At 36.0% G+C, this 24,081-nt stretch overlaps 1 protein-coding gene across 1 annotated transcript in view; it reads left to right on the forward strand.

Moving 5' to 3' along the window:
• The window catches only part of LOC120534231 (NADH-cytochrome b5 reductase 3-like), a 50,637-nt gene extending 30,081 nt beyond the window's left edge, over window positions 1-20,556 (forward strand). Inside the window, exons 5-9 of the mRNA XM_039761643.1 lie at window positions 2,301-2,430; window positions 11,234-11,317; window positions 16,450-16,535; window positions 19,339-19,429; window positions 20,296-20,556. Of these exons, the coding sequence (XP_039617577.1) occupies window positions 2,301-2,430; window positions 11,234-11,317; window positions 16,450-16,535; window positions 19,339-19,429; window positions 20,296-20,468 (564 nt within the window). The 3' untranslated portion in view covers window positions 20,469-20,556. The remainder of the gene's footprint in view (window positions 1-2,300; window positions 2,431-11,233; window positions 11,318-16,449; window positions 16,536-19,338; window positions 19,430-20,295) is intronic.
• Window positions 20,557-24,081: the final 3,525 nt, after the last annotated feature.

A 24,081-nucleotide genomic window follows, 5' to 3' on the forward strand; every position in this document is an offset into this window, starting at 1 on the left:
GGGTATTTTGCTATATATATATATATATATATATATATATATATATATATACACTAGATATATATATATATATATATATATATATATATATATATATATATATATATATATATATATAACTGCTCTAAAAAATTAAAGGAACACTGTGAAAACACATCAGATCTCAATGGGGAAAAAGAAATCCTCCTGGATATCTATACTGATATAGACTGGGTAATGTGTTAGGAACGAAAGGATGCCACATCGTTTGATGGAAATGAAAATGATCAACCTACAGAGCCTTGAATTCAAAGACGCCCCAAAAATCGGAGTGAAAAATTATGTGGCAGGCTAGTCCATTTTGCCAAAATTTAATTGCAGCAACTCAAAATTACGCAGCACTTTGTATGGCCCATGTGTTCTTGTATACATGCCTGACAACATCGGTGCATGCTTCTAATGAGATGACAGATGGTGTTGTGGGGGATCTCCTCCCAGATCTGGACCAGGGCATCACTGAGCTCCTGGACAGTCTGAGGTGCAACCTGGTGGCACTGGATGGACCAAAACATAATGTCCCAGAGGTGTTCTATTGGATTTAGGTCAGGAAAGTGTGGTGGCCAGTCAATGGTATCAATTCCTTCATCCTCCAGGAACTGCCTGCATACTCTCACCACATGAGGCCAGGAATTGTCGTGCACCAGGAGCCACTGTACCAGCATAGGGTCTGACAATGGGTCCAAGGATTTCATCCTGATACCTAATGGCAGCCAAGGTGCCTTTGTCAAGCCTGTAGCGGTCTGTGTGACCCTCCATGGATATGCCTCCCCAGACAATCATTAACCCACCACCAAACTGCTCATGCTGAATGATGTTACAGGCAGCATAATGTTCTCCATGGCTTCTCCAGACCCTTTCACTTCTGTCACATGCTCAGGGTGAACCTGCTCTCATCTGTAAAAAGCACAGGGCACCAGTGGTGCATCTGCCAATTCTGGTATTCTATGGCGAATGCCAATCGAGCTGCATGCTGCTGGGCAGTGAGCTCAGGGCCCATTAGAGGACATGGGGCCCTTGGGTCACCCTCATGAAGTCTTTCTGGTTGTTTGGTCCGAGACATTCACACCAGTGGCCTGCTGGAGGTCATTTTGTAGGGCTCTGGCAGTGCTCATCCTGTTCCTCCTTGCCCAAAGGAGCAGATACTGGTCCTGCTGATGGGTTATGGACCTTCTATGGCCCTCTCCAGCTCTCCTAGAGTAACTGCTTGTCTCCTAGAATCTCCTCCATGCCCTTGACCTCAGCTGCTTAACCAACCAGAAAATTATCAGGTTTAATTGATTTCATGCCAGGCCCAATAAAAAAGTGTGCTGCTCACAAAAATTAAAGGAACACTTTTTTTATTGGGCCTGGCATGAAATCAATTAAACCTGTTTGATAATTTTCTGGTTGGTTAAGCAGCTGAGGTCATTGTTAAACACTTTCAGCTGTATTGGTGTTCATGGACTTAACGACAGGTGCACTAAAGTGGCAACAATTAGAAAACCCTCAAAACAGGACTGGTTTTACATGTGGAGGTCATTTCAAGTTTCTCCCTCTTGATCTTTTTTGGCTGGTTTTCCACTCGTGCTAGTTTTGGCTTGAGAAATAATCTCTACTGGCAATATGAGGCGATTCCTTAACCCTACAGAAGTTGCACAGGTTGTCCATGCGCAAAAAACATGTGTAATGCCATGAAAAGTGTCTGCTGACACTTTAGTATGTAAGCAATGGTATGAGAATGCAGTTAGACATTTTTTTTTATTTTTTTTATTCAGTTTTAGTCTCTTAAATTATTTAAAGGTTTTTTGCACTGGTATTTACATTTCTGTGCTTTTTATGGTTTCTTTGATCATTTTACTTCTGTAATTGGATTATTTTTTCTGGATTTGTGTATTGGAAGATTTTTGCCTTAAGATTGCCTTAATGCAAATTCTTTCTGCTCATTTTGTTTATTGTGTTTTTATTTTTCAAATGATTTGTGTTATGTTTTGGGTCACAACCACAGTTTCTCCCTCTTGTGAACTTTAATTTAATCCTGCGTTTTTGGGCCTTATAAAGCCAGAGCTAGGGTGGTTGGTAGTTGGGAATCAGCTGGACTGGTTCTGTGGCTTGTTTGGAGGCTTTAGTCCCCTTTTCTTCACGTCTGACACAAACAGCTTTATTTTTTAAATTCTAAGAAATTATAAAAGTTACTTCCATGAAAAATATTAAATGAGATGCTAAAATCCCTTATTTGACATTCCAGAAATCATTGAAATATATTACCTCCATTTTTTATTTAGATATATTATAAGGATGTCAATCCAAAATTCCCTGAAGGTGGAAAGATGTCCCAATACTTGGAAAGCCTTCGAATTGGCGACTGCATTGACTTCAGAGGTCCTAGTGGGTTGCTTGTGTACAAAGGAAAGGGTAAGTTATTTATAGAAAGAACAACAATATTTTTTTTGTTTTGAATAAGTAATATATATGCATTGATCAGCTGATAAGAGATATATGCCTCTATTTGTGTGGGTTCCCCTCATGCTTCCAAAACGGCTCTAATTTTTCCTAAGATCTATAACAAATAAAATATTTTAAAATATGTAAAAATAAATCACAAACAATATTTTTTTGTTTATTAATTGTGAATGTTTATTTTCCTTTGAAAGTATATCTTGCCATTGCCAATTTGGTGACATTGTAAGAAAAAAAATGTTGAATACATTTTAATAAATATATACTGTATACACACACTGAGTATTTATTTTTTCATAACTCTCTTGCTTTTGATAAGCAGGTGCTGTGGGCTAGTGATTTGCATCAAAGCAAGCTGAGGGGTTGAATTTTATTTAGTGTTTTTCTGAAGTAAGAGAAAACTTAGCTTGATTTTTTTTTTTTTTTCATTTCAGTCCTGGCTGTATGAGTAAAATAGACAAAAGATGTATAGAGTAGCTATAATATTAATAAAATTAAACTGAAATAGCTTCAAAACAGGCAAGCCAGTCTCTATAATACTGTAATATGAAATAGTGTCATTGCTTGGCAGTCTATCATGATAGTGGTATTTTGCAAGGTATAAAATAAAGTAAAAAGAAATGCAGAATAATACTTTAAAATGCATTTTTCAACAAGAAGACGAGGACATAATTGCAAGAGTTTTTAGGGCAAATTTTGCATAAAACGTTTTTCTTCAAACAAGGAACAATAGATTTTAGAGACCTTCAAATCTTGACTTAATGTTATTTTAGATACTCAAGGTGAAAAGGATAGACTTTATCTTTCATATTAATACTTGAGTCTGTGATGCATACTAGAATAGTGTCACTCCTTGGGGCACTTTTTCTGATGTAAATGAAACGTCTATAGTTTATTCCTGTATCGTGGGTCATATGTAATTTATTCATGCATTCTTATTTAATTATTTTGACTTCAGCATTTTATTACAAAGCGTACGTACGTTATATCATGCAGTAGTACATCATAAACAGACCATATTCTCCTTCCCTTCACTATCTAGAGAGCAGGGAAAGAAAAATATTTAAAATGAAGTATTCACTCAAATACTGAAATATTAAAAATGTAGCAATCAACTATTCCATTTCACTATAATCCGATTTTTTTTTTCCACTAACCTCCTATATAACCAGCCATGTACAGTATATGCTTCATGTCCTATATTAAAGTGTTATCCATCTCATTTTTACAATCAAAATAAACTTTGAAATACTTATGTTATATAAATTTTAACAAAACTGAAAATCGCATATTTATTATTCAGTGACCAATTAAAAATGTGTACTAAAATAATTACCTAAATACTAAAAGGTTAATGATGCTTCACAATGTTTACTTAATTGAGAACACTGCTGATTCAGTCTGTCATATTCTTAAAAAAAAACAAAAAACTTTTGAAGTATTCATCATCAAGGTCATTTCAGTTTGTCTTCATTTTCAATAAATAGGATATTCTTTTCTAATTGTGCTGTGATAGGACTGTTAGGATTCTTTCAGTTAGGCCAAATAAGATTGGGTGCTAGTAGTTTGGGTTATACCAATAGACTATTCATATTCACTAACCAATAATGTTGCTTTTAAGTGTTATTTACAGGTAGAGCTGGCTCAGGATTAGAAATTATGTCCCTAAAACTGTATGATTAATAAGCAAAAGATTTTATTAAAACGTTCCCATAGTATGTTGCCCAAGAAAACATGTTTGACAGGGTCACTTAAAAGAGGAGCCTTGGCTCAAGTATGCTATGGCAGTGTAAAAAATAAATAAATCCTTTGCATTTATATAGTGCTTTTCTCCCTACTCAAAGCGCTCAGCAATTGCAGGTTAAAGGCCTTGCTCAAGGGCCCAGCAGAGCAGAGTCCCTATTGGCATTTACAGGATTCGAACCGGCAACCTTCTGATTGCCAGTGCAGATCCCTAGGTAAGGTCTTTACATACTATTTACAAAAGCATAAAACAATGCTGATTTAGATTGGCACAATGCATCTCTGTATTATTCTTGTTGTGAAAGCAGACTTTGGTCAGAAAGCTATCTCTAATTGGAACAGTCACTAGCAGTGGTTTCAGTGCATTGGTAAATGCAAAATGTGGCCCAGCAGGCACCTTCCACATTCATGCAGAATCTGTTGGGTTTTTTTTTTGTATCACATTTATCAAGTTTCCTTATTAGTAATTCCTTTGTGGTAGTTGATGAAAAAGGTCAAATATAGTCATCTGCAGGAATACATTCAAGTTCCAGTTAACATGATGACATAAACAGCATTTGGTAAAATAGCTGATTTGAACAGAGTGACTTTAGATCTGGAACTGATTGCCTGTGATGACTAGATGTGGCATATATGTTGGAAAGCTGTAGCAACAACAATGCTCATTCTAAAATTGATGGCTACTTCTACGCCACTAATATTCGCTAAAGCATTGGCGAGGCAGGTATAATGTTTTGATATGTTGCAGGTCAATTATGACCTGTGTTTTGCCCTTCTTTGGTGCTGTTCTGTATGGCAAACTCATTGGCAAAGTCCAGGTCTGTCAGGTACCTGTGCAATATATAGTGTTGTAGGATGCCATATGGACCTATATGTACAACTAGCAAAATACCCGCGCTTCACAGCGGAGAAGTAGTGTGTTCAAGAAGTAATTAAAAAGAAAAGGAAACATTTTGAAAATAACGTAACATGATTGTCAATTTAATTGTTTTGTTACTGTTGTGAGTTATGAGTGTTGCTGTCATATACAGTGGTGTGAAAAACTATTTGCCCCCTTCCTGATTTCTTATTCTTTTGCATGTTTGTCACACAAAATGTTTCTGATCATCAAAAACATTTAACCATTAGTCAAATATAACACAAGTAAACGCAAAATGCAGTTTTTAAATTATATTTTTTATTATTTAGGGAGAAAAAAAATCCAAACCTACATGGCCCTGTGTGAAAAAGTTATTGCCACTTTGTTAAAAAATAACCTAACTGTGGTGTATCACACCTGAGTTCAATTTCCGTAGCCAACCCCAGGCCTGATTACTGCCACACCTGTTTCAATCAAGAAATCACTTAAATAGGAGCTGCCTGACACAGAGAAGTAGACCAAAAGCACCTCAAAAGCTAGACATCATGCCAAGATCCAAAGAAATTCAGGAACAAATGAGAACAGAAGTAATTGAGATCTATCAGTCTGTTAAAGGTTATAAAGCCATTTCTAAAGCTTTGGGACTCCAGCGAACCACAGTGAGAGCCATTATCCACAAATGGCAAAAACATGGAACAGTGGTGAACCTTCCCAGGAGTGGCCGGCCGACCAAAATTACCCCAAGAGCGCAGAGACGACTCATCCGAGAGGTCACAAAAGACCCCAGGACACCGTCTAAAGAACTGCAGGGCTCACTTTCCTCAATTAAGGTCAGTGTTTACGACTCCACCATAAGAAAGAGACTGGGCAAAAACGGCCTGCATGGCAGATTTCCAAGACACAAACCACAGTTAAGCAAAAAGAACATTAGGGCTCATCTCAATTTTGCTAAGAAACATCTCAATGATTGCCAAGACTTTTGGGAAAATACCTTGTGGACTGATGAGACAAAAGTTGAACTTTTGGAAGGCAAATGTCCCGTTACATCTGGCGTAAAAGGAACACTGCATTTCAGAAAAAGAACATCATACCAACAGTAAAATATGCTGGTGGTAGTGTGATGGTCTGGGGTTGTTTTGCTGCTTCAGGACCTGGAAGGCTTACTGTGATAGATGGGACCATGAATTCTACTGTCTACCAAAAAATCCTGAAGGAGAATGTCTGGCCATCTGTTCGTCAACTCAAGCTGAAGCGATCTTGGGTGCTGCAACAGGACAATGACCCAAAACACACCAGCAAATCCACCTCTGAATGGCTGAAGAAAAACAAAATGAAGACTTTGGAGTGGCCTAGTCAAAGTCCTGACCTGAATCCAATCGAGATGCTATGGCATGACCTTAAAAAGCCGGTTCATGCTAGAAAACCCTCTAATAAAGCTGAATTACAACAATTCTGCAAAGATGAGTTGGCCAAAATTCCTCCAGAGCGCTGTAATGTGACTCATTGCAAGTTATCGCAAACGCCTGATTGCAGTTATTGCTGCTAAGGGCGGCCCAACCAGTTATTAGGTTCAGGGGGCAATTACTTTTTCACACAGGGCCATGTAGGTTTGGATTTTTTTTTCTCCCTAAATAATAAAAACCATCATTTAAAAACTGCATTTTGTGTTTACTTGTGTTATATTTGACTAATGGTTAAATGTGTTTGATGATCAGAAACATTTTGTGTGACAAACATGCAAAAGAATAAGAAATCGGAAGGGGGCAAATAGTTTTTCACACCACTGTATACACACATACATATACTGTACATACACACATACATATACACACACAAATAAATAAATATATATATATATATACACACACTAGCAGAATACCCGCGGTTTGCAGTGGAGAAGTAGTGTGTTAAAGAAGTTATGAAAAAGAAAAGGAAACATTTTAAAAGTAGCGCAAGATGATTGTTAATGTAATTGTTTTGTGACTGATATGAGTGTTGCTGTAATATATATAGACACAGACACACACACACACATATATATATATATATATATATATATATATATATATATATAGTTTTACTGTGAAATAATGCAAAGAGTACGCGACACGTGTTTTTTTCGCCCTAATTTTGGGGTCATCAGGCGTACATACTCAGTGCACCCCCTCTCGGGAATCAGACATTGGCGTTAGAGACAAAGCCTCTTCCATTGCGCCATGGCGTGTGGTTTGTCTATTTGAGAGTATGTAGATCGAGATATATACCCGCGCTTCGCAGCGGAGAAGTAGTGTGTTAAAGAAGTTATGAAAAAGAAAAGGGAACATTTTAAAAATAACGTAACATGATTGCCAATATACAGTAATTGTTTTGTGAGTGTTATGAGTGTTGCTGTCATCAAGGATTTGATTATCATTATTTGAGTTCGTTCAATCAGGTTCGTATTTGTAGGATGTGTTGTGTTCAAGTTACATTCCATGTTTGTCAATCGTTGTAAAGATAACAGGTTTCATTCATCGATTCGTTTCTTTAATGCATCAATAAACAGCTCGTCTTCCTCTTTATCTGAGACGTGATACACTGCATGCACAGGCTTTTTTTTTTTACACTGTCTTCCTTTAGCGGAACATTGACTTTTTCCACCATGTGCTTTGTTTCCGTAGTAGCTGCACTTATGAATATGTTTGTATGTGTCACACGCTTCATATTTTTTTTGCTGCCTTCTCAATTGTGTAATTCGGTTTTTGTTCAGCACTCTTTGGAACTCTTGCTTTTTGTCTGTGCACTCGCGCCAGTTCACGTGAGCCGCTCGGTGTACATGCATCGAAGGTTCCCAGCTGTGCTGGTGCCATCTCATGCGATGTCCACGGCTGTATTTAATGTTAGCTAAGACGCGGCACTTAAAACTTTCTCTCGCAGTTTCGCTGAGTTTGTGCCAAACACCACCCTAACCATCTCATCTTCGTCTGCATCAGCACAGTCCTTCACCCGTGAATATTTAGCGGCAGTGTTTCTATTGGATTGCCGCTGATGTACGGCCTTATATGGGCAGGCACTAAATTACGTGGGAGGCGTAACTCCGCCTCCCACGGCCATCGAGCAGAAGTCTATTATAGTATATGGACGAAAAAATAGGTTCCAGTTATGACCATTACGCGTAGAAGTTCGAAATGAAACCTGCCCAACTTTTGTAAGTAAGCTGTAAGGAATGAGCCTGCCAAATTTCAGCCTTCTACCTACACGGGAAGTTGGAGAATTAGTGATGAATCAGTGAGTGAGTGAGTGAGTTAGTGAGGGTTTTACCTTTTATTAGTATAGATATGTAGTGTTGTAGGATGCCATATGACCTAAAGTCATGCCATTGTGAATCCTTATGGATACTATCCAAACACTTTTTTGAAACTAACAAAGCAGTTTCGCAGGGTTCTTCTGAATTCCAGACATTGTTCAATAATGTTTCATATACAGTGGACGACTGTAATTCGTTCCAAGACTCTGGTCGCAACCGGATTTGGTCGTGACTCGAAGTAATTTCCCCCATAGGATTGTATGTAAATACAGTTAACCCGTTCCGGACCGTACGAGCTGTATGTAAATATGTTTTGTAAAGGTTTTTAAGCACAAAAATAGGTAATTATACCATAGAATGCACAGTGTAATAGTAAACTAAATATAAAAACATTGAATAACACTGAGAAAACCTTGAACACAGAAAACTAACTTTGCAAGAGTTCATGGTACAGCCTTATGAACCGCTCACTGTAAACACTTTTTTTAAATGAGTTTTAAGCATGGGGAAAAAAATGAAATTTGAAAAATCTGTAATTTATACAAAAACTAACCATAACCAAGAAAACTAATCTTGCATGAGTCGAGTTATGGCATGAAGGAAGTGAGGAGGAACTGGGTGGAGAGGAGATTGCAGTTCTGAGGTAAAGTCCCTCTGCGCAATGCACGTCTGACCGAGAAAAATGTACAGGGAGAGACTGAACACTTGTGTAAATCACTGGCGCGTACAAACCGGAAGGGAAATGAAATAGAGTACAAAGAGTTCACAGTGAATACACAGGGATAGACTGATCAAGTGCGGAAATCATCGGCGCGTACAAACCGGAAGGGAAACTGGCTTATTCATCACCAGAGTGTGTGGTTGTGAACAGATGCAAAAGTTTGCTGAACTTTTTGGTTGTAAACCGATTTGTACGTGTTCTGAGATGTTCGTGACCCGAGGTTCCACTGTATTAAATATTTGTTCAATACACGTTCACAATGGACACAAAGCTTGCCATTCATTAACTGCCTTAAGTGGTTGTCACAGCATCACCATGCAGAATGCTTTTCCAGCGATGGAGAAGAGTGTTATGCTGTGCCACATGTTACAATCTGTGAAGTCTATCCACTCATGTCCCCAGTCGTAGACACATTCCTGATTACAGCATCTGTTTGGTATAAATGAACTGGTGTCACTATTCTTAAGGTGTTCTGCTGAAATCTCATTGTTTTGGATGACCTTGTTATTACTCTTATTGCATTTGGAATCTCTTCCTCCATAATTGCATTCATGTTCATGTCCAGACCTTTGGGAGATAAGTTGATTCATTGGAACTAAGTGGAATGAGGGACTGCTTAAGTGGTTTTTAAAATATTCTGTTCAGGATGCTTTTTGTTCTTCAGCTCTTATATTATGTTACGTTGCTCTTTTTTCTAGTTATTTCAACAAATATTTGATGAAACATCTTTAAATCATTATGTATTGCAGCTTATTGGGCGTCAGCTCATTTCTGTTGTATCTACCTCCTCTTGTTGGTCCAACAACTGTGTTTAACCTTATCATGCAGCGTCTGGAATCTAACATGGGTTTTTGCCTGCTTTCGCAACGTCTCACTTGTTTTGTTTGGTCTCTCAGGGCTTGAAAATTTATATTTTTAATATATTAAAACCTAACTTAAAGTAACCTGGGTACTTCATTGTCTCTTACTTTTAACAGTACTTTAACTTTGAGTGCTTGTTTGGACAACTCTGCCTTTTACCTGTGAGGTTATGTCAAGAGACTACTTTCAGTGTGTGATAAAATTACTTTTCACAAGACCTGTCAAACAGATGAACTGGAAGAGTTTTTTTTATTTTATTTTTTAAAATAGCCATTTTGTTTATCTTATTGCAAGTTTAAGTAACAAGTGACAGCACAACAAAATAGTTATTTGATTCTTGCCTGTTGATTAAGGAGGAAGCTTTTCACTGTTACTTTATCTTGAGAAAATGTAATGTTTAATGTATTCGATGTATTACATTGCCCAGTATACAAGGAATTTGACAAGTGTAAAGAAAACTGTTTTTAGACTAGCAAAACAATGTCTGTTGTATAATTTTCGGTGAGTAAAACAATTGTCATGTGTCAAGAACTAAAAACCTTAAGCTTAATTGCCAAAAAACAGCTTATGGAATGACAGGGGGCCGGCTAGGTGCATCTTGAACGAAGCCAAAGCGGACAGGCAGCATGGGAGTTGGTTGATGACAATGGCAGTTATCAGCGTTGCTGCCAGATGAGCGGACCCACTGGGGTGAGCTGGAGAGACCAGGAGAGAGCCGTACTGAGGAGTCTTTTACCTGATCCCTGGGAGTATTTCACTTTAGCATTTCACTTTAAGAATTTCTTTATGTGAGCACTGACTTTTATCTGTATTATTTAATCACTTATTTATTACTTTCTGCACTGCACTTTCTTATTTTGAATTTGTTTAAATAAAATTGCAATGTGTGCTTTAGCTATTTAAAACTGGTTGTTGTCTCTGTGTCCATCTTTGTTTATGCGCATGGTTTAATGACATGTATGCTAGTTGGACTTTGACCCCTGACAAAGTGTCTAAATGAGAATTAAGGCAACTTAATTGTAATCAACGAGCTTGGCTTCTTATTTATTAATTTAACCATTTTCTCTGTTGTTTTGAGGAGCTTATTTTGACATTCCCAGTGATGGCAGCAGACTTCCTATTGTTTCCTTTTGCTTTTGCAGTTTCAATGCTTTTTTTTTTTTTTGCTTTACGTTTATGTTCAGATATAAGCCTGTTTTCTCCTTTTTAAAGCATTCATAATGCATCTATCAATCCTAAGTGAAATATAAACAGTAGGTTACATTTTTATTTACTTAATGTTTTTCAGGAAAATTTGCCATTCGTCCTGACAAAAAATCTGAACCAGAAATAAAAATGATCAAACATCTTGGAATGATTGCTGGAGGAACTGGTAAGAATTTGAACATTTCTGTTAGAGTAAAAAGTTTTGTATATGTTAAGGACAAAAACAAAAATAGGCTCCTCTTCTGTTTTATTGTTGAATCTTTAAGAAACAAGTCTGAAAACATAACACACTTTAGAATATTGGAAAACTGTATCAGTATATTTTCCACAATGTTAAATGAAGAATATTACACATATATGCACCTAAATTTCTACACTTGTGCAACAAAAATATAATTAAGCATAATCAATAATTTGCAACAGTTTGCATTTAGCTTGAGTTTCTGATATACGTAACATTCCTTCAAATACCACCAGTGTACAAATAACTTGTATAATAATAATAAAAAAAAAAACTCAATCATATTTACCAAAGTAATGTTTTAACCTGTATGATTTCATGCATTTTAAAGATTGTGGGCAGATACTGTTCTAAAACCCAGTAGTCCTTGTAGATTGTAAAAAGCGGATGGGTGTGGTGCTATGAGTCTGACATTTCTGTGAGTAAACAGAAAAACAGAGTGGACAATGATTCATGATTTTGAAAAGCAGAGAATGCCATTCTCTCCAGCTGTTTGTTGTGTTGCATAGGGTAAAGCTGAAAGATTACATCTTCTAAGCTCTTCACTCCATATACAAGTGCTCTAGCAGGCTTGTGTCTTGTGATCAATCGTTTTTTTATTCAATATTCTTTTTGTTGTTTTATTCCTTTTATTTCGAATCAAAACATTGTAACAGAACACTACTCAGTTAAACAAATGAAAACAGCATAGCAAGTCCAACACTGCTTTGAAAGCAATCTTTGAAACTAAGCATTTAATTAAAGATTTCAATGGATTGATAATTTGCTAATAAAAACAACTCTTGTAAGGCTTATCAAAAATATGATGATTATTCATAAAAATAATGGGATAACCAAAGCGATCCGCTGTTGTCTAAGTAATGCAGAACTAGATGTAAATAAAACAAAAGAATCTCTCTCATTTATACAAGCTCACATGAGGATGTTTTTTTTTTTATTCTGAGACAGTTTAAAAGGCAGAGGTCCCAAGGAAACAATGATTGTTTTCTATGTATCTCTTTTTATTCTATTAAATATTTTGGTATTTTCCTTAAAACTTGTACCACCACACATTTTTTCAGTACTATAATTGCCAAGGCTATGCCAAGTGGACGGAGCATGCTGCACGTAAAGTCCACATTGCTGGAAGGCAGCTTTGTCATGTTTCTGCAGACCCTGAATACTTAACAATGTAAGCTAGTGCACGAATAAGCATTTGGCTTTCTTTCATTGTGTACCAATCTGCTGTAAAACAACACGTGTATGTGATTCAGTACATTTGTTGGCATTTCAATATAGTTGTACTCAAATTATATATTTTTGTCATGGCCAATACCATATTCTATTGGTGCTTTTGTCTTCATTAAGAAAGACCATCATTTATTCTTATATTTGCATGCACCTGCTGCTACTATGGATTTACTGATAGCAAGCTTCCTTTGTCCACAATGTGCCCTGTGAAATGTTCTCTTTTCCACATGTCAAAGTGATATTAAGGGTGTTTGAAAAAATTGCAATACAATTTAAGATGAGTTTATATGCTGATTTTGTTTCAGGCCTTATCTGGGGCCTTTTTGCTTAGTTTTTTGAGGTAAAGACCCATTTTGAGTTCTGTGAGCCTCCAATCATAAAAGTGTCCTTCAGTCTATCACTGATTAAGGTAGACAACTTAATGGAGGGTCTTTTTGTGTTCCCTGGGAATTTAAAAATCCATGACATCCAACTAATATGTATTAGGTGAAGGAAGTGGTAGCATAGCACGTGTGGTATAAGTTTAAAGTGTATATTCATTTTGACAATTGCTAGCCTGGAGCGGAAAGACATTAGAAGAGGTGACTATAAAGAGACACCCATTTCTATGTCCATATAAAATATGTCCAGCTTAATTGCTTCCTGCAACAGAGAGTACAATCGTATGGATAGGTGTCACTTGTAGAAATGTTACGAAGGATTGCACAGCAAGGGTTCTTTTTTTATTTAAATGGGTTTGTGGTCCCCTTTCATTTGTGTTATGTGTATAAGAGTACTTTTCAAATTGTATCTTTTGTTATACTACATTTTCATCTCATGCATATTCTTAAAATAATATGATTTTCTGGTAAATAAAACAAAAAAGGGGGGGTTACAAGATACAATCATTTGTTTCAAGCATTTGTCAATGCATTGCTTTGCTGGCACTTATTTGTCAACACAATTTTGCCTAGCACACAAAGTACATGTGTACTAAAGTGACTTTAGCTGTAGGTGGAAGCTCCATGCAACTGTTGTTACGGTTCTGCCTTTGTCCAGAAACGGTTTCATAAGCTTTATGACCATAGTCTTGGAAAGTCTTTCTCCAGTGGGGCGACTGAGATCTTTTCTTGAATAAGATCAAACACAGTTGTGTAGAGTGCTACAGGAGCTTCCATCTGCAGCTAAAGTCAATTCAGTAACACATGTACTGCGTCAGAATGGCCGTGTCGATCAAACAGAGGAAGCTGTGCAGTCTACTTGTGACTTCATGCTGTAGGAAGATAAGTAAATGAATCAAGGTAAATACCATTCAATCTGGATTTTATACAAGTAACATATAAATGTTTTTATATAAAGACCATCACAATACATAATCAGAAACAGAACTTTGCATGATACCTTGGCGAGCTCTGTAAGTCCTGCTTTTTCTTTGAAGGACAGGTATGGGCCAACCTGTTGCTGCATCCTAATGGTACCATCTTTAACTGTTACACCTGGTGCAGCTGCGTTGTTCTTATGTGTGAGTGGACATTTCTTGCGGGTAGGGCTTCTGTTCTCTTTCTCCGATGTAGAACCCTCATCCTCATCTGAGTTCACCTCTGTTATAGCACATCTTTATTTGAAAACATTCAGTGTCAGATCGGGGTAAATGTGAACGTGACTGAGAGGTTTTTTATTTTTTTTTTAAATTCAGTTTTATTCTAACCTTTACAAGCACCATAAATTTATACCAGCTGTTACAGACTCAAATCAAATGTATGTTTTTATTGTACAATAGTAACAATAAGAGCAGCTCCTACTCAAAATGGTAATTCTGGAGAGCACCTGGATTCAATCCTGAGATCTCTTGATTATGGGTCAGCAGTTCTTAACGCTGCGCCACCCAAAAGGTGGTATCCACCTCATAGCCTAACCCGATTTCTTTTTCTTCGGTTATATTCTTGAATAAAAGCGCACTTGTTTTGTTATACCTTTTGTTAAAGTGTTTGATATTTGGACTTCAGTCTTCACACATTTATATACTCCATGTCAAAATTTTGTCATTAGTACTATAACATGAAAAAAGTTTCTATTTTAGGTGTTTGTTCAACATTTCTTGCATTTCTCGCATTTCCTGTCACCCTACACTTACCCAGATCATTGTAAACACGGAACACACATGAAATGCATGTGTTCCAAATAACGATATATTACTTACCCTATGTAACTCAAGGACCTTGCACGCAGATAAAGAAGTCTTGAGCTGGGAGACCTTTTTGCCTGAGATGAGCTCTGGCAGTGGGTGGGATGGGATAGCAGGCTGCTTGTGCTGATTGACACATTTATAAAACAAAAAGATGCTGATGGAGAGGTGCAAAGGGATTTAAGGTGGGCCGGGATTATGAGTTTTTTCTTGGGCTTCAGGTATTCTAGTGTTAACAACCTGCTAAAATTTCAGCAAGATCTTCCCTAAAGTCAACCTTTAAAGTTTAAAGTTAAGACACACTTCTTACTGGATAGCATCTCTGGATAGCCCAGTGAAAGGTGAGTTAAATGCAATATAATAATTTTATTTATGCAAGTAAAATTAGAGTAAAACATGACAAAAAATGCAGGTGTCCCAGGGCAGCTGATCAACCTAGCATTCATCCACCACACAGAGCCATGTGATGTCTCTTTCTGGTTCAATTATTAGAAGAATGGCCTGTCATTTGGCAGCTCAGTTTATCACTTTCAAAGTCTGTCTCCTTTTAATTTGTTATACTTGCTTGTGTGGCACTTAATATATTAACAGTATCAAAATGTACTTTGCATGGCAGATGTGCTACTTAAAAATGTTTTTTTTACTTATCACATCCAATATAGATTTTGATTTGTGTTTGAGATCATTATCTTGTTTATAGGGCCCATCCTCTTTTTAACTTGAACTTTTTTACAAATGGTGTGATGTATGCTTCCTGAATTTGCTGGTATTTATTTAAAACCATTCTTCCCTCTACCAATGACATTTTCCCTGTGTCACTGGCTGCAACCCAAGCCCAAAGCATGATCGATCCACCCCCATACTTGACAGTTAAAGAGGTGTTCTCTTCCTGGATTTTGGCATCCTTCTTTCTCCAAACATACCTTCACACATTGTAACCAAAAAGTTCTGTTTTGACTTCATCAGTCAAGGACTTGTTTCTAAAATGCAGCAAGCTTGTAAAGATGTTTTCTGATGACTCTACCATGAAGGTCACTCTGCACATTTGAACAGTGCACCACCATTTCAGATACTGCTGAAGGTGTTTTGCAGCCAAACTGGGTTTTGGTTTGCCTTTCTAGCAATCCAACAAGTTCTTTCAGAACGTTTTCTTGGTCTTCCAGACCTCAACTTTGTAGCAAATGTGTAGCTAGTAATCCACAAAGGGAGAAAATGAATCATGTATTTAAAATAGTTTATATATATATATATACCTGTATGTATGTGTGTGTGTATGTGCATTTTTTATTTTTTTTCTCTTTTCAAAAACGAGAACATTATAATGGCATTCTACTCAAACAAATAACAGATATAAACATTTACTTCAGTATCAATATAGAGCAAACAAATGAAAAAGGAAAAAAATCAAGAGAAGATTTGACCACTTTATTTTTTTATCTTACAACTTTTAAAAAATCATTCTTTATACATTGTTTGATGTAATGTGAAATCATTTTCTTTGCACGAGTTAAATGATTTATACAGTATATGATTATGTGTATAATGCAAAATAAATCCATATGGGTTATGTCATTGGAACATATTAATTGCATATTAATGACAATTTTGAGTAGTAAACCTTGGTAGCAGTCCTTCCTTTAACTGTCATATTTTTGTTTTTTAGGAATTACTCCTATGCTTCAGATCATCAGGGCAATCTTGAAGGATCGAGAAGACAAAACAATGTGCAACTTGTTGTTTGCAAATCAAGTAAATTCTTTAAAAATGCCTTTCTTATGTTTGCAGTTAGCGAATAAAATTTTAGTTTACAAGGAACACCTGTTTTAGCAAATGTCATAATTAAAGTACTCCTATCAAAATATTTGAAGATTTGCCATTGAAAAGATAGTAAATGACAAAGTCCAATATTTCATAGTTCATAGGATATTCATTCGCTAATATGAGCATTTGGGTGCATTGGCCAGCTATTCTGTCTTATAACATCCAAGTTCTAGGTCCAAATCTTGGAATGGGCACTGTAAGTGTTAATTATGCACGTTTGTCTGCCAGTGCACATCTTCTCAAGAATATTTAATTCAATTCAGTTTATTTTTGCATAGTGATCTTTACTAAATGCAAAGTCAAATTGTTGAAACTAGTTCACCAGTAAAGTGCAATTATCATTTTACACATTACTAATTATATAATGCATAAAGATACAAAGGAAGCTCCAAAAAACATAAATTGATCCTGATAGTAAATGTACATTAAAGTTATTGTTGAGCAATGGCTAATGGACAGTGGAGAAAAGAAAAAAAGATTACATTCATTAGCATTCTTTGAGAAAATAAATTTTGAGGGGCTCCACGGTCAGTTACAACATAAACTCAAAAGACAATTTCAGATATGGTCACAGACCTGAAGCCTTTTGCATAATGGCATGCTTAGAATTCACACTAAAACATGGCGTACGGACAAAAGTGGAAATTTGCATATGTACAAAAAAATCCAGATGCTTAAATCTGTGCGTACGCCAACTTCCACTTTCTTCCGCTACATAAATCCCAGTCAGCGTGAAAACTAACGCACATGCCTGATGCCACTCCCCAACTCCTCCCAGAATTATGCCTCTTTGAATATGCAAATCAATATAAATAGCCCTTAAGCTCAGCTTTGTATGAAAAGACAATGGCAAAAGCACGGGGGGAAATAGAAGAATTTCAGCGAATACCAAGTGGAGGCAAGGAAAAACGTACTATTTGTTGGTTTAGTGCTGCAACACCATGTCCTCACATGTTTAATTATTAGCAATATACAAGTATAGATTAAATGTTAACATTTTATCTGTATAATGTAATACACATATTTTGCTGCATTTCATCTTAAAAATGATATCGTCATCATATGTAAATATGTGCTTTATAAAGTGGCTCAGGTTGTGCAATATTATAACTGTATCGCAAGTTTACAGTGAGGTAATTGTACTTATAAGTACAAACACTTCTTCTATAAGGAGCACTTGATGGACTGACTGAGTGTGTTTATAGTTCTTGGGATGAAACTGTTTTTGAATTGCGATGTCACTACAGGAAAGGCTGTGAAGCGTTTGTCGTATGAGAGCAGTTCAATAGACTGCGCATGGCTGAGGCAGCGTGTGCTTGATGCTGTATACCGATAATTCTCTTTCCGATCAGCTGCTGTACAACTGTGATTCCACACTTGGATACAGTGTAAATACTTGATATTAACAACTCAAAAGCATCTATGATATTTGGAATAGTTTGGCCATTCCGTGGACCATTATATTGTTACAGGTTAATTACAGTCAGGTGCCTTAACCTAATAAATAATATGCGATTACTTTCAGTGTATTTGATAAAGCCGCATTAGAAATGTGGATCTAAAAAAGAAAGGGAAACCACACTGGAAGAAAAGCTCTGCTTTGACGCTGGGTGCCACCAATTTGCAACACCAAGCGTAGAAATTGCTTGTGCCAGGGATTGAGCTGGCGTGAAAATGTGCATGGCTTTATGCCACGTTTAGCTTTTATACATCGCGATGTAAGCATGGAAACGGGCATACACAACATTTTTGTGCATACGCATCGTTTATACATGAAGCACCTGGAGATTTTTGTAAATTTGCTGTGCATAACCCTCCTGTGCATTCTACAGTGTACATCTGTGTTGAGCCGTTGAATATGGCAACGGAGTCTTTCCATCCTTTGGTTCCATGGCTGCAAGTATTTCAGATGTCTTTACTATGAATAGGAAAACAGTTGGGAGAAGAGCAGTGGCATCAAGTGTCACAGCAGAACACCGAGAGAGAGAGAGTAATGATTGTTAAGTATGGTAGTATTGAATATTTTTAAACAAATGGCTAACACTACTTGCTAGAGCCAACCCTCTTGAGTTTGACAAGTGAAAATGACAGTTTTCATTTCAAGGCAAATTTAATGCTTCATGTGGTGTCACTGAAATAAATAAATAAATTCTTTGGGAAGTAAGCATCAGAAAACACATTTCATGTCACGTAGTTATTTCAGCACACATATAAAGGTTTTATTATATATTGTCACATTCCACAATACTTTTCCATATTTACATATTTGATTTTGTGAGAAATATTCCTCCATACTAGCAATTTACATACATATATAGTATAATTGTGTGTACTTGAATATATATTATTTATATAAAACCTTTTCAGACACACCTTTTCCGAGGTAGAATAGAAAAGCACACCTCACATCCATAGTCGCACTTCCACTAAAGCCAATTTAGAGTGACCAGTGAACATAACCTACACATCTTTAAGGAAGTGGAAGTAAAAGTGAGGTACCTTGGAAAAAAAAAAAACCTACTGTATGTGGAAACCATGGGGTGTACGTGCCGACTCCACATAGACGACATTCAGGTGCTGGATTTGAATATAGGATGCTGGACTTGTGAAGCAACAGGGCGAGCAACTGCACTGACATAAGTGGTTACTTCAGAAGACATAAATCAATATAATGCAGTATGGCACACAACAAAATGGGTCAAGTTAACTGTTGCATTATTTTTTTCTGCAGTCCGAAAAAGACATTTTGCTGCGAGCAGAGCTTGATGAAATCGATGATAAGCGATTCAAAGTTTGGTACACCCTTGATAAGGCTCCCAAAGGTAATAAACATCCTATGAAACAGAGAGCACTGACAAGCCTATTTGCCTAACTGTACATTATCAATTTTCAGAAAATATTTTGTTAGCTGTTAAAGTTTTTACAGTTTTTTACTACTGAGTTTAACAAAATATGTAATTTAGCCAGGATTGTCCAAACCTTTGCATGGCACTTTAGTTTTCAGCTGTGTGGTTTGTTCTTGTACCATGTCAAGTGATCTGTTACTGTCAAGTGCTGAGGTGAGGAAGAAAATACAGAAGGTTTTAAGTAAGTTTTTGATTTGATCCTGGTAAATAATATCACATGTTCCTTGCTTAGCATCTAGATTTGCTGTGTGCCATTTTATTTTTATGTTAATACTTTATATTAATGAATCACTTTACACTAAATTAGACGCAAGAATTCAATTAATGCTACTTTTATGTTACATTTGAAAAAGCAAGCCAAACCAATATCTGAGAAATATATATAAAACAAGGCATAAACATATGAGCTATATTTTGTCCTGTTTATTTAAGAATCACCTTTACCATGTATGATTTTTAGTATATTTTAATTTTGCTACATCCTGTTTGGCAGTAACAACATTAATGTAACAGCACTTGTCTTGACTGGAAATGGAAAACTAAATTTTAAAAAGAAATTAAAAAGAACCACCAAATGCTGCATCATTGTCATTGTTATAGTTTTTTTAATTATTAAATGGGATAGGCAGCAATGCTACCCACTTTATTTTTAGTTTTACATGAATATAAAGATGTGAAGTATATAATTGTGTAAAAAATCACAAACTGTACAGATAATCTCATTTCAGCATGGGTTCTATTTGTTTGTTAATTAAAATCTTTTATTTTTCTTATTAATCCAGACTGGGAATACAGTGAAGGCTTTGTCAATGAAGAAATGATCAGAGATCATTTGCCACCACCAGGAGAAGACACTCTGATTCTCATGTGTGGGCCTCCCCCCATGATTCAGTATGCCTGCAACCCTAATCTGGAAAAGCTCAAATACGATAAGACCATGACTTTTACCTTTTAATTTACATTTGTAGTGCGGAAGAATTTTGCAGTATTCATATAATACCAGCTATAGATCACTCTTAAATAAACAGCAGTGAAAATATATACATTTATGCGTGTGGCTGATTTTTGTAATTTTTGAACAAACAACAAATTTAAAATTTTATATATATATATATATATATATATATATATATATATATATATATATATATATACACATATAGTTGCATATACAACCAACTCATCACTTTTATGGAAGATAAAATGTTCTCAGAATCATGCACAACAATATACAAAGATTAATCTATGTAAATTAAAATCTGAATTATTTTATTTTGCCCTTGCATCCATTTTACTGGTTTTCTGTAATTGAGAATACAATGATGAACTCTTTTGGCAACAAATGATTAAAGTGGAATTCGGAAAAACTATGCAAGATTTGTTTTGATCGGCATTTAAATGTTCTCAGAATTGTGCATAACAATATACAGGGTGAGGCAGAAAGGATGGACGTCTTTGAAATGGCTAGAACTCCCCACTAGGTGGAGTGACAGATGTGTGGTAGGTGGCGTTAGGTTCGCAAAGTCTTAGCATTTTTTTATTTTCTTTTTAGTTGAAGCCATGGAGCTGTGGACGATAGAACACCGCGTTTTTGAGTACGACTGTTTTGTCAAGAACAACCAATCTATTACCGCAGTTCAGCGTTAGTTTCGTTGCCATTTCAATATCCACAGAAATAAAGCTGTTCCTGCTCGTAACACTATCCTGCGTTGGGTTAAAGCACTTCGTACACGAGGTACACTAATGAACAAAAGACCGCCGGGGGCTACACGAACAGCACGTACCCCTGAAAATGTGGGAAGCATACGACTAGCCCTGCTGCGCAGTCCAAGTCGATTTGCTCAGAAGCATTCTTCTGAACTTGGCCTCAGTAATTGTTTGGTAAGGCGTATTTTGTATTTAGACCTGCATTTCCATCCCTACAAATTGTCAAATGCTATTTCAATATGAACTCAAATCTTTCAGTAAATTTCTTTGTAAGAAAACATTAACAATTTTGTGATTTTGTAAAAAAAAAAAAAGTCCATCCTTTCTGCCTCACCCTATACAAAAATTAAATATGAATAGTTTTATTTTTCCCTTGGCAATCTATATCAAATAAAACCTGTTCAGTGTGTTACAGTAGCACTTTTGTATACCTTTTTGACCCTGGTGTGCATAAGGGGAGCCAAAATTTCAAGGCACAAGCAAATATTATAAATAAGACCAAAGATGTACCAATCGTGTGATTTAAAATAAGAAAACTATAGCATAAGTGCAAACTGCAGTGTAATTCTATCTTGATTGTACAGATTGTCTTTATTTGGGAGATGCCATAAGTCAAGAATTAGAAGTAATTTGAGGTGGTTTTTTTATTCATAAGTTTTAAATGGTTGTTTCTGTATGCTGCGTTTTGCTATAACATCATTCCACATTGTTTTGCACTTTAGAATTTTTATTAACTGTGGACCAGAAAAATTTTCATGTTAGTGAGTTGAAATCAGACCTTCAAGGAAAATATACTGCTGAACCTAATCTGATTTTTATGCATTTTATGTAATTGACTTTTTATTGCCTGTAACCATTTTAATTGTTAATGTCATTCTATCGGTCTGAGCAAACTGGTGCAACAGTTTGTTTCCTTTTGAATTATAACATACCCAAGGATGTTTTGTATACTGTATTATGTAGTTAATCTAATGTGGGAAAGTAGTTTACAAAAACTGGCCTCGACAGTGTCGTCTTCAGAATTATTGTAATGCAAAACAACATAAGTCATTTAATGTGCATAGTCATACAGCATGTAAAACCAACTCTTTGTGTTTATGGAAGTTTAAATGTTCTCAGAATCTTGTAAAAGTTATCAATGCACACTCAAAAGGGGGCTGAAAGGGCTACCACACTTCTCCCACTGTGATGTCGCCCTCTAATGAATTAAAAACATACTTATGCACTTTAATTAGCATCTGAAAAAAATGAGCATGAGCATTGTGGGGTCAGTGCTTATCCTGGGAGAATGCTATGCATTATTTAAGTTAAGTAAATAAAATTTGTAATGTCATCTGTGGATGTAGATTTAAGTGAATTAGAGAAAGGAGCAATAAATAATGTTGACATTTTGATAAGTTGTACTTTATTAATAACATGATTTAATGATATTGTGCTTAAATTACAAAACTTTGTAAAACTTCAGTTTAACATGGTGGTAGCAATTGAATGTGTTAAGGAAAGTGTGGAACAAACTACAGAAGAAGCTAGTGATGGAATTTGTACATAGTTGTGCCGAGTTGCACTGCATGGTATTTATGTGTGCAGTTGTGGCCAAAAAATTTGAGAATGACACAAGTATTGGTTTTCACAATTTTTTCTCCTTCAGTGTTTTTAGATCTTTTTGTTAGATGTTTCTATGGTATGCTGAAGTATAATAAGTTTCAAAGGTTTTAATTGACAATTACATTAAGATTATGCAAAGAGACAATATTTGCAGTGTTGGCCCTTCTTTTTCAAGACAACATATTTTGGGTCCATGGTCAGGAAACTCCCCAGACCTTAATTCCATTGAGACAATCCTCAAGAGGTGGGTGGGCAAAGAAAAACCCACAAATTCTGACAAACTCCAAGCATGCATTATGCAAGAATAGGCTGCCATCAGTAAGGATTTGGCCCAAAAGTTAATTGACAGCATGCCAGGGCAAATTGCAGAGGTCTTGAAAAAGAAGAGCCAACACTGCAAATATTAATTCTTTGCATAAACGTAATTGTCAATAAAAGCCTTTGAAACTTAAAAAAATGCAAACTTTGTGAAAACCAATCCTCAAAACTTTTGGCACGAATGTATGTTGGGCGCCTTGTTTTGGCATTCCAATGTCCTTTTTTGAGATGAACAGAGCACACAGTAATGCCATAAGTTTATACAACATGCCTATAAAGAACAGGCTCTTCACATACCCAGTTTACTCTTATGTTTAATGTATTGCTTTCAAAAATCTGGAATCTAGTATTTATGATTTTCTTGCTATAAAGTGACAGTATATTGTTCACTATTACTTATTTTCTAACCTAGCATTTCCCACAGTAGTGCAGAGTGAGCCTAAGAGCTATGTAACATGTAAATATCCATCATAACCAACATCCTGTATGTTAATGTACTTCTGTTGGCTCCGGGGCCTCTCAGTTCTTCACAAAGCTGAAGATCATACAACTCTGAACCGTCTGAGGCTTGTGCTGCACAAATCGTATGTGCTTAGCAGTGCAGGACCTTTGTAGTGTACACTGCACATGAGCTTGTTGGCAAACGTCCATCCCTGGATATTAGTGCTTATTTTACAGTCCTGTAAATATACTGGACAAGAAAACTACAAAGTGTTATCTTACAGTAATTGTCAGAATTTTTTTTTGTGATTAATGTAATCGATTTACAAATCACATTGAATAGTCCCCAAGATAAGAAAAATTCACAAGTATTGAATGTACTTCTAATGCAAGCAAACTAAATAAAAACTATATACATTTTGTTTATTACAGCTTTTCAAACATTTTTCCCTTCTTTAGATATTTTTGGATCTTTAGAATATTTTCATCTGCTATAT

The sequence above is a fragment of the Polypterus senegalus genome, chromosome 8 (assembly GCF_016835505.1).
Source record: "Polypterus senegalus isolate Bchr_013 chromosome 8, ASM1683550v1, whole genome shotgun sequence".
Taxonomy (NCBI): domain Eukaryota; kingdom Metazoa; phylum Chordata; class Cladistia; order Polypteriformes; family Polypteridae; genus Polypterus; species Polypterus senegalus.